The following is a 16,767-nucleotide window of genomic DNA, read 5'->3' on the forward strand; positions in this document are numbered from 1 at the left end:
ATAAGAGTTTTATAACAATTCTAAGAAAAGGATTCCATATGTATGAAAATAAAGCTTTCTAAATTGCCCAGTTGTCAGGCATGTGGGCTGTTCATTTGTTATTTTAAATGTGATTTTGGAATATTTCCTAAAGTAAAAATGGCATATTTACATAATTTTGGCTAGCATGTCTGTCACCATTCCTGGAAAATGAAATGCCATTATATACCTTACTTTCTCCAAAGAGGAATCAGAGGAAGACTGAGTCCCATGACCACAACTGCCAATGAACTCTGCGCACACTCTGCCGCAGAAAATAGCTTACAATGTAGGGCCCTCATTTTTGACTCAGGCCTTAGAGGAATGAAAACCCTGCCCAGCACAGGCTGCACCAACACAATGCTGTGCACAGCATGTTCTTTAAAAGGGAAACACAGTGAGAGTTGCAAAAATCTAGAAAACACATTTTCTTTAATTACAGTACAGATGTTGATGCATTGGTTCCCCAGTGGGTAATGCAGCAGACGTTTTTAAATGGAAATAGCCAACTTGGTGGAGAAAGAGAGTAGTAGGTCATTTAAGCGTTCATAAATTGCAGTCCAAATATTGTCTCTGGTTATGTGCCGCACCAGAAATACTAGAGACCTTACCTCATTTGGGCAAGAAAGCTTTTCCCCACTTGGTTTTGTTACTAATCCTTTACTGTCCTTTCACTCTAGGGGCTTTAGCTTGATGGCTCAGTGCACTCATAGTGTCTGTCAAAGGTAGAACAGGGAGACAGAAGAGCCAGTCAAGAGAAGTGATGATGGAGTAGGGGAGGAAGGGAGAAAGAGAGGGATTAGACAGAGAGAAGGAGAGGTAGAAAGAGGGAGAATGAAACAGAGAGGGGAAGGAGAGGGAGGCAAGATTGAAGATGGTCTCTGTGCTATTGGCTTTAAAGAAGGCAAGAAGGGATTGGTAGCCTCAACAAAAATGGAGGAAAATATTCTGCCTGAATTCTCTGGAGGGTCTTCAGCTCTGCAGAGACTGAGATTTTGGCCTCACACCTTCAGAGCTTTAAGATAATATGTGTTGTTGTAAACCTCTTGCCTGTAGTAACTGGATATCACACAACAACTGGAAATGTGTTCATGCTATCCTAGAAAATACTATGCTATTTACTGTTAGAGCAGATCTTTTTTAAGTTTAAAAAAACACATATATCTCATCAGAGTAGTCCTGCACATTGAAGAGCAGTTAGAAAGGGCATGGGCAGGGTGGAGTATATACAAGTTTGACGTCTGAAGGATCTGAAACTCTGGCTCCTGTTCGCTAACTCTGCTTGAGCTAATGGAGGACAGATACTCCTTGATAGCAGGAAAGAGGAATCTTGTTCACAGCAGCACACAAGATGAATTATCACACGTTGGGTGGGTTGAGTTCAGAGACCAGAGGGCTCTAGAAAAAAAAAGAGCAATCTCAGGCTTTCTAAGCCACACAATGAGGCAACCCCAGTATCCAGTGAGGATGGGCCTCAGAGAAGATCAGGAGCTATTGAGGTTATGGTTTTGTTGGGGAAGGGGGACTACAAGGATTCTTTTTCTCTTACAAAAGATGGGAAATAGCATTTTTTTTTCTTGTCCTATAGTACAAAGGTAGTGGCTTTCTTCTTCCTTCCACAGACTTCCATCCTCAACTTTTCAAATATCCATTGTATTTTGCTTTTTTCTTCTCCTCTTCTTCCTTCATAGTCAGTAATGCCTCTCTAGCTAGCCCTAGTGGGTAAGAATTTTATTTTATGCTTTTTGAATAAAATACTTCTTAGTCATTGGGTTTTCCCCTTCTATCTCTTCTTTCAACTAGAGAAACTTTTGTAAGCAAAGGCTGCATCTTCTGAGATTTTTTTTCTAGTGTGTGCAAGGCAAGTTGAAAAATAAATTGCCTGAAGACCCAATCTGCCCCACTGCCTGTTTTTAATGTGGCCTGTGCGCCAATAAAAATAGTTTTTACATATTTTAATGTTTAGGAAAAATTAACAGAAGAAAAATATTTCATGGTACGTGAGAATTATAAAATTTCACAGTCCATAAACCAAGTTGCATTGGAAGACAGCCACATGTCCTCATTTACTTAGAGTCTGTGGCAGTTTCTCTGCTGCAACAGCAGAGACCAAATGGGCTGCAAAGACTAGTATATTTGTCATCTGGCCCTTAGCAGAAAGGGCTTGAGAGTTTGCCGAAAGGGGTGTGACCTAGTAAACCTTGTTCCTTACAGAATGTAATAATGATATTTGACTAATGACAGGTACCAGGCCTTGAAGCCAAAAGGTTTGTGAGCCAATAACAGGGAATCTAGTACACCACATTGAAGCCTAATTCAAGTTCATACTGACTAGGCTGACAGTCAGTAGTACAGTCAGTATCCTCACTGTAGTGGAGGAATCTAATGGGAATTTCTTCATTAACCTTGATAAAAAGTTCAAAGGTTGGCAGGGCATGACTGTTTATGAATTCTGAATACCCCAGCATCTGGGATCAGTCATTTCTCTTCCTTTCATCCTGACGTACCTTTCAGCTTCATGACATTGATGCTTGTTCTACTTCTCTTTGTGTTGAAATTCTAAAATTCTGTTTATCTTGGCTTAAATGTAGATTTCTACCACCACATTTGGACAGGGCTTGGGATAACTGTGCCCAGGGACAGAAACTATGACTACAAAGGCCAAGAGAAGGAGAGCCAGGCCCCAAGTAAAAAGCCCAGGAGGAAGAGATAGGGTAATGAGGATAGGAACTTTGGAAGCTGTTCATTCATGCCTTGTACAATGAGATTATGCTCCTCAAACCTGTGCCTCAGAATCCATTGGAAGGCTAAGGCTAACCCCAGCGTTTTTGATTCTGTATTTTGGACTGGCACATAAGAACCTCCCACCTCTTTTTTCTTCAGACTAGTTCTCAGTGGCTGAAATAGAGAAGATACAAACTGGTTGTGTTGATTCACTCTGAGAGAGGATCATCAACAATTGGATGGGAGGCAAAGGGAAGACCCGGTTCCTGTGCTCACTGAGGCCCTTGGGTTGCCCAGTGGTTACTTCTCTAACAGCCCTTCCAAGGTATTATATGCAGAAAATGTCCCAAACATCCTTCCCCCTCTTCAGCAAACACACACTGATGCAAAAGGCATAGTGTGAAGGCAGATATTCTGCATTTCTAACAAGTGTCTAGGTGAGATGGAAAGGGCCAATCTGAGATCACACATTGAAGAGGAAGGAATACTGATGATACCTTTTTTGTAGATTCTTCTATTCCTCAGCCTGTACCACAGCAGGCCATCCATCTTTTCAATGCCAACTGCCTTTTGTTCTGCCAAGAACCCTGATACATTCAGAAAACTAGGGAAGAGTACCTGCGTCTTTGTTACTTTTATTGGGCCCTGGGTTGCAAAAGTTGAGATTCTCAATTCTTTAGGAAGATACTGTATCAGCAAAGGAGTATCAGCAACAGTAGGAAAATTATGAAGCCGAATCTTTTGTTATGAGGATTGATTAATTCCTAATGAAATGTTACATTTAGACAGCAAAAGAGATAAGATACAAAAATAATATCTAGGCTTAAGACCACAGACAACAAACAGCAGGATGTATGAGATGAGAAAATCGAATGTTACAGTGTTTCTGGAATATTTCAAGTTCTGGGTTTACTGATTTTTCAGCTGTTTGTGTTTATCCCACTTGCAGTGGAACCAGCTGGACTTTGAAATTTGCATCATGGCTGGTGTAGCCAAAATTATCTTTTGCAGCTGTTGGTTCAGTAGCTCTTCTGTGGCCAGCTGATCATCAGGAACAGAAAAGTGACTGCTTGTTCTGAGTAGAAACCAGACAGATAAGTGCCCATCCCGCCACTCTACTTCTGGAAACTCTTGTATAAGGCTAGGCTGTATTTTGATGTGTGTTTCAGAAGTCCCTTCCAAGGAAAGGTAAACACCACAGAGGAGCTTCTGCCAATGCCTCCATGGGATCTGGCATCAATAGCACTCATTTTAAGCATCTGTAGTAATTTGGGCGTGGATTGGATGGTTTCTACCCTTCCCTTCACCTTGAAGCCCGTGGTGGGTGGGCTGGCTCTCGGTGGAAGTGAGTGGGTCTGAAGCTCCCTCAGTGATGAGCATTCTTGAGAGAGAGAGAGAGAGAGAGAGAGAGAGAGAGAGAGAGAGAGAGATTGATTCTCAGTCATCCACAGGTCTATGGGTGGCAATGAGATTCTGAAATGATGGACTCAAGTATTAACCATTTCTGACCCCAGACCAAAGCCTCCCCCCTATTCCTATCCTTGAAGGCTTCATTTCTAGAGGTATCATACCTGTCACTGCCATAAAAAGTCTGAGGTTGCTAATCTGCAGTCTTGCCTGAGCTAGATGTAGGTGAATATATGTTGTCGGCCTGTATTAGCCTCTATCAGATGCAGAAAGAACTCAGTTAATGACGTGGCTAGGCACAAAGCTCACATGTTGACTGTTTCCAAAAGAAACAGTGTTTGGATTTTTATTACAAGGCAGCAGACATTAAATTGTATGGGATGCAGCTAATGTTGCCTCCTTCATGATACCAAAGCAGCGTTGTTTGGTTACAGCAGAGATAGGAGGGTTCATACATCCTGAAAGAATGATTCTGAACTCTTATGGAAAAGCATATCCATCTCTACTCTAGGATGTCCCCTAATTCTTCCATGTTCATGTGTCCTGTGGAGCTCTCTTATTGCCTTGGTTTTTATACATTAAGCCAAGATACAGTGTGATAAAGCACCCACATAGCAAACTGGGAATGGTGAAGATTGGAGACACCTTCTGCACCCATTTTACCATGGGAGAAAAATCTGTCCCTTTGTAAAATGGCGTATTTGGGGAATCAGGCTTGCTGATGGATGAGTCACAGGATGCGGAATTCAGATTTTAAGTCTCAATAACAGCTGCTTTCTGAAGCTCATTATAAAGCAGAGTCCGAAATAAGTTGCTCCTATTTGCGTAAGACTGCAAAAATTAGAGTGTATATTAATAACCAAAATACTTCAAAGTCACTAATTTTCATTGTTCAGAAGTGTTTCATCTTCTTTATAAAAATGAAACTTTTACTTATGAAATTTATGCTCTTATAACAAAATTCAGAAACACACAAAAAAGAAAATTGTTGTTATGCTTTCATTCAGAGACAATGCAACTGCTGCAACAGATTTTTCTAAATTCGGAAAAGTTATTTCTAGAACTTTCTACCCAACGTATGTAGCAGTTATAATATTTTTAATATATTTCTCATGTTAACAAGATATTTAGCTATCCCTCCCCCCCAAATTAAAGGCAAGCATTAAATATGTGCAATTAATTTTAGGACAGATGTTTTATTGCTGGGTTTTCACCTTTAATATACTTAAAAGTCCATATTAAATTATCCTCCTATCATAACATTGAAATAGATAGTTCGTTTTTTATAGTCTCCCTCCTAGTTAAGTTATGTTCTCTACACATGCTTGATGTTTAAGCCTCATGTGCTGTATGCACTAAATCCCTGAGCTTATACCCAGGAAATGTTTGCTAGAAGTTAAAGCACATTTGACATCTTTCAAATAACACTTCAGAATTTTTTGGCTCTTCTCTAAGGGCTGTATTCCAAGATGGTGCTGCTGAGTGTAAGAGCATTTTCATTTCAAACATGCATTGAGTTTCTAATTAAAATAAGATCTGTGCGAATATGGTGTGCAAACTTAAGGGAAAGTATAACATGACACAATGTACCTTGGAAAAATTACAGAGGTTTTAATTTTACACACACACACACACACACACACATGCAGAGAGAGAGAGAGAGAGAGTTCTGTGTTCTTTCAATTTTGTGGTTCTTAATTTGTAAGTTCTGTCAACTTGAAAGGAGAACATTTTTTTATTTCATTCATTTGTACATGAAATCTAGTGTATTTTTTTCATTTAGAAAGAGGAGGAGGAAGAAGAGAAAGAAAAAGAAATTGGTGGAGGAGCAAACAGAGGAGGAAGAAGAAGAGGAAAAGAAAGAGAAGAGGGAAGAAAGGAGGATCAAAGGTAGTGAAAACAGGAAAAGGAGGAGGAGGAAGAGAAGAGGTCAAAGGTGAAGTGGAGAAGAACGTGAGAAGCCAGCACATAGCACAGCAGTGTTGACAGGACCTGGGCCACCAGCAGTTTTTTCAGATCTCTGGTGTCTATGCGCTTTCAGTAGAGATGTCTGAAGTCTGTTTGCTGGCAGGCAATTTTTCATGTCTCCTCTATAGAAATTAAACAGAAACTCTCAACTAAAAAGCCCTCCTAGCAGGATCCAAGCAATTACAGGAACCTTTAATAAAGCTTTCACCAGTAATGAGCTCTGTGTAAGGAGCAACCGTTTCTCAAGAAAGTTAACAGTCATCGTAAGTGTACAACCTCCTGTACACTGGATATTCTTCCTTTGTGGGTGTCTGAAAATTAGATATTTAAGAAACTGCCCCCAAATGATTGACATGTCCCTAATTAAGGCCTCAGATGTCTTCCACAATATAGATCTTTATCCAAACAGTCTGGTAACTCATTTCACCAAATAGTAACTGTGTGACTTTGGGGTTCTTTGTTTTTTGGTTTTCACATCTGGGAAAAGAGGAGTTTAGATTGAAGTTTTTGTGGATGGATTGGTGTTCCTCTCTTTCCACCAGGAGTCCTGTTTAATTTCTTCTTCAGTCTCTATAACTCCTGCTACTAGGAGTCTCAGCTAGTGTCACCCCCCCACCCCCTTCCAGAAGCCTACCCTGTCTTAGGTCTCCAGCTTGTCACAGAGATGCCCCTGCCCACACTTTCTCTTCTCTCTGCTGGGCCTCTGTTCTCTTGTCCTCACTCGCCTCAGGTCTGATCTCTATCCCCTTTTCTCTCCACACTCCCTCTCCTACCTTCCTTCCTCTCTTCAGCTACTTCCCTTGTCTATTCTGTTTCCCCTACTGAGTGAGATTTAAGCATCCTCTCCTGGGTCCTCATTGTTCCTTATCTTCCTTGGGCCTGGGAATTGTAGTATGTTTGTCCTCTACTATAAGTGTAAAATCTGTTGATAAGTGAGTACATACCGTGTGTAACTTCACCCCAAAATTTACCCTGCCTACAAGATGTATGGGGTAAAGATAGAGCAGAGATTGAGGGAATGTCCAGCCAATACCTGGCCCAACCTGAGACTTACTCCATGGGAGACAGTCAACCTCTGATACTATTAGTGATACTCTGCTTGCAGGCAGAACATAGCATAGCTGTCTTCTGAGAGGCTCCATCCAGCAGAGGATAGAAACAGATGCTGAGACGTACATCAAACATTAGGTGGACCATAGAGAGCCTTGTAAAGGGTGGGGGTAAGGATAGAAGAACCTGGAGGGGACAGGAGCTCTACAAGAAGACTAACAGAGCCAACTAACCAGGACCCAGAGGGACTTCTGGAGACTGAAGCACCAACAAAGGACCCTGAATGGACTGGACCCCTTGCACAGCTCAAGCTTCATGTGGGTTTCCTAGTAAGGGGAGCAGTCTCTGTCGTGGACTCTGCTGCCTGCTTTTTAATCACTTCTCCCTGGCAGGGCTGCCTACCAGGCCACAGGCTAAGAGGATGTGCTCAGTCCTGATGCAACTTGATGTGCTGGGATGAGTTGGGTGGGGAGGATGCTCTTTTTCTGAGGAGTAAGGGAGGGGACCAGGAGGAGAGGAGGGAGGGCAATACGATCAGGATGCAAAGTGAATAAAAAAAGGAGTTCAACAGTGGATGTGTCTAGTGTGGATTAGGGCTTGAGGCCTTATATCATTGGACAGCTTCAGTTGTTTCCTTATGCCTTCTTTGCTTCTTAGTTGTTTTTTTTTTTTTTTCACAATTATTGTTATAATTGGCAAAAATGCTTGGCTGCACTAAATTTAATCCAATAGATGGTGATTTTCTAGTGAGGACCTGGAACCATGCTGAGCCCTGAAAGCAATTAGTGGCTGAATTCAAATTCCAGGGAAATGTGTGATTATTTTTTAGCTAAAATTTGAGAGTTCATTGTAGTTCAGTTTCAATAAACGCCTTACACACAACCTATTCAGTTCTCATGATGCTTTTACTATTACTACTCTCATCATCCAGTTGAGGAAGCTGAAACACAGAGAGGCCAGAGAAATGTGAAGTTACTTGCAAAATCTTAAAATTAAAAATAAAAATCTTGTAAATGGTGGAGGACTCAAATCCAGCCAGTCTAGCTCCAAAGCCTGTACTCTAAATTACCAGAAGGCTCTGCAGTCCCCCTTGGTTTTGCAGGTTAATTTGAAGAATCACTCAGAGGGACACAGAGAAATGTACCCAGTTCCTAATGTACAGAAACAAGCAGTCACTCCTGGGTGCTGACTCTGTACAACCCAAGATAGTAGGTGACACAGATACAAAGAGGTTAAAGAGTCATGACTCACCCCAGGAAGGCAGAGTGCAAGTGTATCCACCTGGGTGGATTCACAGGTGACTTAGAGAGCTAGGAAGGGGCAGAAAATCCAAAGATAATGCATAGGAAGTTCAAGAAGAGATCAGGTCTGCTACAGTTACTCAGAAACACTGTTGATGAGGCAGTTTGCCAAAGAGGACTTTGAAAAAGGTAACATTAATGGAAACCAGAGGTGGGATGAATAGGAGGATTTTCCTAACAAAGGAAGAGATGGGAGTCAGAGACTGAAAGAGAAACAAATTTGGCTTTTTTCTGACAGTGATTAGAAGCTTCTCTTGCCACTGTGCCCAGAAGTCACTGGGATGTGTGAAGAGGTGGAGTGCAGGAGTGGCTCCAAATCTCAGCCCAGTATTTTTGAATGCAAACTCCCTTATTTGTGGGCATGGAATAGAGGCCCAGCAGTGAGTTCCTTTAGTGAGGAAGGGGGAAGAAAGGAGCCTAGGCCTCTCTGAGTCTATGGTGAGTAACCTTGAGAGAGTATGCGGATCCAAGTGGCATAAGCTCAGGAGAGATTAGAATCCAGGAGCCCAGATTAGAGTTGGGAACCCAGTTGCTTCTACATCAATTCTTACGTCAGGAACAGTGAAGTTTGAGAGTGGAGGGGATAAGAAAGAAACTGATGAAGCCTCAAACAACAGATGAAAAGGTGGTTTCAAACTGTGTGGCCCACATGGTGACACAGACCAAAACTGGTTTAGGACCCTGTGGGACACTCCCTCTGCAGTCTCCTGGCAGGAGAATGGGTATAACATGAGCTCAGAGATAGACAGTGACTTCAGGAAGAACATTGCGAAGTGGTAAGCTTGGGCCCAGCAAGAAGACCAGAAAAGTCACTCACAGGAGAGCAGGACCATGCGTATTGAACACCATGGAAGAAGCCTTGAAAATGGGGAGAGTCAAGAGTGAAAATGGCTCAGAGGATATCTGGAAGTGAAAAGATGGAAAACTGGTTTTTGGGTCAGTGCATGAGATATAATAGTCTTTGAAGAGATGGTCTTAACAGTAAAATGTCTTAGTTGGTGTATAATTGAAGTTGGCACAGTAAAGAACAGGACACACACACACACACACACACACACACACATACACACACACACAGAGGTGTGCCATACACAGACATGAGAAGGAAATACAGATAGGAAGCTAGACACCACCAAGAATACTTCATTCACTGAAAACTTTATTCAGTGGGAAGCAATTTAAAGCATGCAGAGAGCCTTCAGCACTGCAGTGGCTGAAGAGGAAAGCTGCAATGTAAGAGGGAAAGCCTTGGAAGGCAGCACAGGATGTGCTTAGGGACAGAGGATAATAATGATGGATAGGAGAGCTCAATGCCATATCCATCTGTCCTCTGCAGAATGTTGTAGAACTTACTGGTACCCACATGGTATTGTTTCTAATACGGAAGGGCCAACACCTCTTTATACGTAGCTAGGCAACTTTTCCCATCACTGAGTTCTTTCTGTGGAAGTTCCAGAACTTTGCAGTAGTGGGCTTATGCTCTGCATAAGACTTTCCGTTGTTGTTAACAGTTTCTAATTAGAATATTCCATCCTGCAGGGATGCTCCTCAAGCAAGAAAGTAGACAACTCAGAATAGCTTCAGGAAGTCACTGAAACTGACCAAATTTACTAGACCTCTCCTTGCCAGAATAAGCCACAAAAGCTGGGAGTCCCTCTCAGGTGAGTGGAGCCAAGCTGCAAAGAAGACTTTGAGACCAAACCAGCTGCTGAGAAGAGGTTTAGACCAACGGAGTCAGCTGGGAAGGACACTCTCCAAACTCTTGAACTGCCTACAGGCTGTGCTATGTGCCCCAGGTTGCCGGCTTCAGGCACTGTCACACATGCTGACACATGTCACACAGGTTTTGGTAACACAGCTGTCTTTGAATCATGTCTGCACCTGTAAGTGACCGCAATAAAAACATTAGGTCACCGAGTTGTACTTTGGCAGGATCCATACTTTGGTTTGTTGTAAGTTCCTTACCTAGGGTGAGTAGATATGTGTGTTGCATCTCCCCAGGAAAAGTTTTGTCATAAATCGACCACCAAAGATGGCAGTGAATCGGCTAAAACCCTTCCAAGACCCCAGCTACCTTTTAACAATATTCAGGACTGGTGTGCTGGCTGGTTTTGTGCCAAGTTGGCATAAGCTAGTCATTTGGGAAGAGAGAATCTCAGTTACAAAAATTCCCCCAGTGGATTAGCCTGTAGGCAAGCTTGCAGTGCACTTTCTTGGTTGATGAGTGTGGGGGGTAGGGCCCATCCCCTTGTGGGTAGTGCCACCATGGGCTGGTGGTCCTGGGTGATATAAGAAAACAAGCTGAGCAAGCCATGAGGAACAAGACAGTAAGCAGCATTCTTCTATGGCCTCTGCATCGGTTCCTGCTGTTAGGTTCCCATCCTGACTCCTCTGGATGATGGACCCTAAGCAGTAAGATGAAATACCCCCTGCCCCTCCCCCTGTCAAGTTGCTTTTGGTCATGGTGTTTTATCATAACAACAGAAACACTGGCAACAGAAGACAGCTGGCATGTTCAGAGGTCCCCACTCAGGAGGGAAACCACGCTTCAATGCTGTGTTGTCCCAGTACTGAATTACTAGTGCTTGAATAAGCCCATCAGTTCACAGAGTAGGCTGGTCCATCCTCTGCTGACTTCTTCCTAGGAAATGTACCTGCTTTGGAACAGTGTTCCTAGAGGTCCCATCCGACATCAGAAAGCTGCCTCCGTCTCCAAAGGCTATCCTCACTGTCTGATCCCTGGCTATTTTTTTCTCTTTCTCAGGACCCATGCCGGATGTAGTTGTACTCATTCCCAGAACTTAAAAGTTTGGCATCCATTCGCAACTCTGGAGTTTTCGTCACTGAGAATCGAGGCAGCTTTGACCCAATAAAGAAAAGTTCAGCCAACGGGACTACAGGTCCAAGCTCTGGTTGGCAGAGCCCGAGTCCTGCATGGGTAAATAGATGGAGGATGTCCCACCTGCTTCTTTTTATAGTCTCAGTGCTTTTATCCCACACTCTTGGTCACGTTACCATCGGTGCATGTTTTCCCCCTGTGAGGCCAAAGTCTGAGCTGTACTGGACCAGCGAAGCTAGATTTACTTGTAAGCCGTGGGAACTACGCGGGGCTTTCCACAGCCGAATTTCCTATCCGCAGGCTAAGCTCTGGGCAGCCCACACTCTTAGCTGCATCAATTGTAATGCTTCGCTGTCCTTGAATTGGTCTAGAGTTTAACAGCGCCGCCTCCTGGCAGTTTGGTGGAAGTGACAGCCGTGGAGATGAGGGCTATGCGCGCGCCCGCGGGCGTGTGCGTGTGCGTGCGTGCGTGCGTGCGTGCGTGCGTGTGTGTGTGTGTGTGTGTGTGTGTGTGTGTGTGTGTGTGTGTGTGAATGTAGCGGCATGGGGGGGGCGGAGAGTGGAGATGGGAGAATGGGGGAGGTGTGGGGGAGGTGGCTAGGCTTTGATTTGGACCCAGCCCTCCACATTCTTAGTGAGTGCTTAAGCAGTTAAAAGCCCTAAGTGACAGAGTCCCACCCGCCCCTTCCAGCTAGCTACCCGGCATCCTGCCCACAGACCCCGTCCTCTTCAATGCCCTTTTGTGAGCAAATGGTATGTGTAGGCACCTCTATTTTTCGAGGCTCTCAAATGATGATGGAAATGATCACCTCAAAAGGAACCAAGTAGGCTCCATTGTAGCTCACATCGCCTCCTTGCGGCGAGCCCCAGGCAGTTCCGCGCAGGGGTGTGAGGTGGGCTTGGAGGGAAACAAAACAAACAAAAACAAAAACCAGAACAAAGGAACGCAACACACCTTTCCCAGACTTCTGCAGGACTGGGAACGAGGGCGGTGATCTCTGAGCCAGAACCGAGCTCGACTTTCTCACGGAACCAGAGAGGGTCTGGTCTTGGCCACACTTGCCCAGGAGCTGGCGATAGCTGACCAGTCGTCAGAGTGGAGAGGAGAAGAGGGTTTGGGGTTATTAGGTCAATTAGATCTCTTGCTGCCCTGGTGTCATTTCCCTGGCCTCCTCCAAGGTCCTCTGGGACCTGACCCTCCTTGTCACTGCAGCCAGGCATCCTGGGTTGTGGATCTAACGTGCCCTCCTAGCAATCAATTCTGACCGTTGTCTTGCTGTTTGCTAACCTCTCCTAGTTCGTGCATGCTTCAGACACACCCTCCCCCCGACTCCCCGACTCTCCGTTGTTGTTGTTTTCTTATTTTGTTTTTTTCTTTTCTTCCCTGCCCCACCAACCAGACCATCCTTCAAAGTCTGGCATTATCTGTGAGGAAGGTGTGTGTAGGTGTGTGTGTTTAAAGACCGGCTACCCGCCGGCTACACCGGATTGTCCCGGGCGGAAACTGTCGCCCTGCTGACACCGCTTTGTTTTTTGGTAGCGCCTGCGGGCCACGCCCGAGGACCTCCCAGCGCCTTGGCCAAGTTTTACGCCCAGCTCAGAGGTGATCCCAGGCTGGAGGGCGGGCGCAAGGCGTCGGGAGAACCTAGTAATCCGAGAATGCAGCATCAGCCCTTCCCACCAGGCACTTCCTTCCTTTTCCCGAACGTCCAAAGAGGGAGGGCCGCGCGTTTATAAACTGGAGCCTCAGCTGAGTGGATGTCAGAGGCTTCCTCGCGGGGACTACGAGCCTAGCTAGGAACGTCTAGGCTGCTACGGAGGCTAGCTGCTCTCGCCAAAGGCGTCACAAACCCCCTGCCGGGGCTGGGCGCCACCGTCGCAGGGCTAGCGTTTTCCACCACGGAGGTTGCACGCTGCACCCTGGACAGCATGCTTGGTGTTCTCCTTCTGGGTGTGCTGGCTCCAGCTGGCCTGGGGATCTCCGTATTAGCGGAGCTGCAGTCCAAAGGCAGTCAGTGCGTAGAGCACGAGTGCTTTGCGCTTTTCCAGGGCCCCGTGACCTTCTCCGCTGCCAGCCGGGCCTGCGAAAGCCTGCAAGGACATCTAATGACAGTCCGCTCCTCGGTGGCTGCCGATGTCATTTCCCTTCTGCTGAGCGACGACAGTAGTAAGGACTCACGCCCCTGGATCGGCTTACAGCTCCCGCAGGGCTGTGGCGACCCGCTGCATCTTGGACCCCTGCGTGGCTTCCAGTGGGTTACAGGAGACAACCACACAAGTTACAGCAGGTGGGCGCGGCCCAACGACCCAGCGGCTCCACTCTGCGGCCCGCTATGCGTCACCGTCTCGGTAGCAACAGAGGCTGCACCGGGCGAGCCGGCCTGGGAAGAGCAGCCCTGCGAGACGCAGGCCGACGGCTTCCTCTGCGAGTTCGCCTTCACAGCGTCCTGCAGGCCTCTGGCGGTGGATCCCCGAGATTCCGAGGCTGCGCACATCTCTAGCACCTACAACACCCCGTTTGGGGTCAGTGGTGCGGACTTTCAGACGCTGCCAGTAGGCAGCTCCGTTGCTGTGATGCCCCTTGGCTTGGAGCTGGTGTGCAGGGCTCCGCCCGGAACTTCAGAGGGACGCTGGGTTCGGGAAGCGACAGGAGCCTGGAACTGCAGCGTGGAGAAAGGTGGCTGCGAGTACTTGTGCAACCAGACCACAGACGGACCCAGATGCCTCTGCCCCAGCGACACCAACCTGCAGGACGATGGACGTTCATGTGCAAGACCTGTGGAGCAATCGTGCAGTGACCTCTGTGATCATTTTTGCGTCACCAACCCTAACGTGACAGGCTCTTACTACTGCATGTGCGAGACAGGCTACCACTTGGCAGCCGACGGACATAGTTGTGAGGACGTGGATGACTGTCAGCAGGGGCCCAATCCATGCCCGCAGCTTTGCGTCAACACCAAGGGCGGCTTCGAGTGTTTCTGCTACGATGGCTTTGAGTTGGTGGATGGAGAGTGCGTGGAGCCCCCGGATCCGTGCTTCGGAAATGACTGCGAGTTTCAGTGCCAGCCGGTGAACGCCGCTGAGTACCGTTGCATCTGTGCTGAGGGCTTCGCACCCAAGCCCAATGAGCCGCACAGGTGTGAATTGTTCTGCAATGAAACTTCATGCCCGGCGGACTGTGACCCTAACACTCCTGACTCGTGCCAATGCCCTGAAGGCTTCATCCTGGACGACGGTGTCACATGCGAGGACATCGATGAGTGCAGTTCAGGCCTCTGCTACCCCAGTGAGTGTCGAAACCTTCCAGGCTCCTACGAGTGCATCTGTGGGCCCAACACAGCCCTTGCTGGCCAGATTAGCCAGGACTGTGATCCCAAGCCTGTTAACGAAGACATTGAGGACGAAGGCTCTGGAGAGGCCCCAGTCGGCCCGACGCCAGGCTCTCCGACAGGTCCTCCGTCTGAAAGGCCAGTGCATTCTGGCGTGCTCATTGGCATTTCCATTGCCAGTCTGTCCCTGGTGGCTGCGCTTTTGGCGCTTCTCTGTCACCTGCGCAAGAAGCAGAGCGCAGCTCGGGCAGAGCTGGAGTACAAGTGTGCGTCCCCAGCCAAGGAGGTGGTGCTGCAGCATGTAAGGACTGATCGGACGCTGCAGAAGTTCTGAAGGACTCCGCTCCACAGACCCAGGTTGCCTCTGTCTTTCCTGGCTCTGCACTTCCGTACCTCTCCTCTCCTCCCGGCCTCCCAGGTGCGCTCTCTGAAAATTTAACAGCGTCCTGGCTGACATGCTGATGGGAGAAGAGCCTGCCCCATCCTCCCAAGACAAGAGAGGGTGGGGAGGCCTTGAAGCAGGAGAGCCCAGCTTCTTCCAAGTTGATACCGGACAGCTGGGCAGAGGTAGCAAACACAGTGAAGAACGGTCCGCAGAGTTCCCCAGGCCCTCACCTCGGGGTGCACGATGTGTGGGTGCTGACGGTCTGTAGGCATGGAGGCAAATCTTGACCCCACAGACCAGAGATGGCCCAGATATTTATTTTTTTTAAAGTATTTAGCATTTCTTGCCTTTAGTTTTCCTTAGCCTGTAACTCTCCAGCCCACACCCTTGCTCTCTGTCCTCCATTCCTTCCCCTCCTTCCACACTCTCCCTTTCCCATTTCTCATTCCCAAACCTGACCTTACTTTGCTTTTACCCTTCTCTCCAGACAGAACTCTTATGTGAACCAGAAAAGAAACACTAAAAGCAGAAAGTTTTCTTTTTCATTGGCTTTGGCAATTTAATCGGAAATGTCAGGTTTCCAGTCAAAATAATTTTAACAAAAGTTAAATGCTACAGCTGAACACTAGTTAATAGTACTGGAATGCCACAGAAATTAAAGGCAGGGAGGTAGGGGTTTTGTTTTGTTTTCATTTTTATTTTTGAAAAGGTGAGCCTGGGTTTTATTATTATTGCTGTTGTTTTGATTTAGAATGACAAAAGGTAATTATTGTTAAGCATTTTATGAAGGCCCCTTTAGTGTTATTAGTTTTGACAGTATTGAAAATGTTCAGATGATCCTTTGTCCAACTTTTTGACATTGCAATAGGACATTGCCATTTTCAGACATATTAGGCTACATTCATAGCTTTCCAGGGATGTATGTGGTCCTCAGGCTGGACATCTCTGAAATTGACAGATGGAAGTATCTTCCAGCAAATCTTTAAGTTGAATGCTTTGTGCCTAGCTTACTCTTAACTGTGATTGCCACTTTTAGCCCCAAAATAATAGCAATGTGCTGCTTAGGGAGATATGGGAACTTGGGAATGGAGTATGTGTGTGTGTGTGTGGGGGGGTGCCTAGATAGGGTTTTGTCTTAATGAGGCTCTTGGACAATATCTTCTACTGTAGAGGGACCTTCTAGTTCTGGCCGCTGGCCTGTATACAAGAATTGGGACCTCCCTTGGGATCTGGCTAGAATTGCAAAATCTTAACACCCCCACCCCCAGCCCTCCATACACCCGTGCACCAGTTCAGAAAGAGCTGCATTTTAACAGCTTTCACAGGGACATTGTCCAGTCATGTGAGGACAACTGGTCTAAACAGTTTTCAACTTCTGGAGAACATTAAATGCCAGTTAATAATAAGTAGCATACGATGTTAGGCCATTTGTTATCAAGAAACTGAGGAATTTCTCACTGCATAGCTTTGTTTTCTTGTCTAAAATAAAATGACCAGGTACACACCTCTAGATATTGCCACACAGGGTCCAGAAGGATTTTGGTTTAACTAAGGTAGGAATGAACTCATATATCAGTGTAAGTAACAAATGTATCATATGTGTATCTTTTGGAAGGAATGTTTTTTTTTGTTATTGTTTTGTAAGCTCAGCATATTTGTACATATTTATTTATTGGAGTTTAGCTGGAACACAGGCAAAGCCTTTGCTTATGACGTCACATGTACAAAATAAACAGATGAAAATGT

General features: G+C 46.0%; 1 protein-coding gene across 1 annotated transcript; it reads left to right on the plus strand.

Annotated features, from left to right (window-relative positions):
* The first annotated feature begins 13,019 nt into the window (after window positions 1–13,019).
* Window positions 13,020–16,767, plus strand: Thbd (thrombomodulin). Its single transcript, XM_021649367.2, has one exon. It carries the CDS (start codon window positions 13,237–13,239, stop codon window positions 14,968–14,970), a length of 1,734 nt encoding a protein of 577 aa, XP_021505042.1. The 5' UTR covers window positions 13,020–13,236; the 3' UTR covers window positions 14,971–16,767.

Source organism: Meriones unguiculatus, chromosome 4, assembly GCF_030254825.1.
Source record: "Meriones unguiculatus strain TT.TT164.6M chromosome 4, Bangor_MerUng_6.1, whole genome shotgun sequence".
NCBI classification, from domain to species: Eukaryota; Metazoa; Chordata; class Mammalia; order Rodentia; family Muridae; genus Meriones; species Meriones unguiculatus.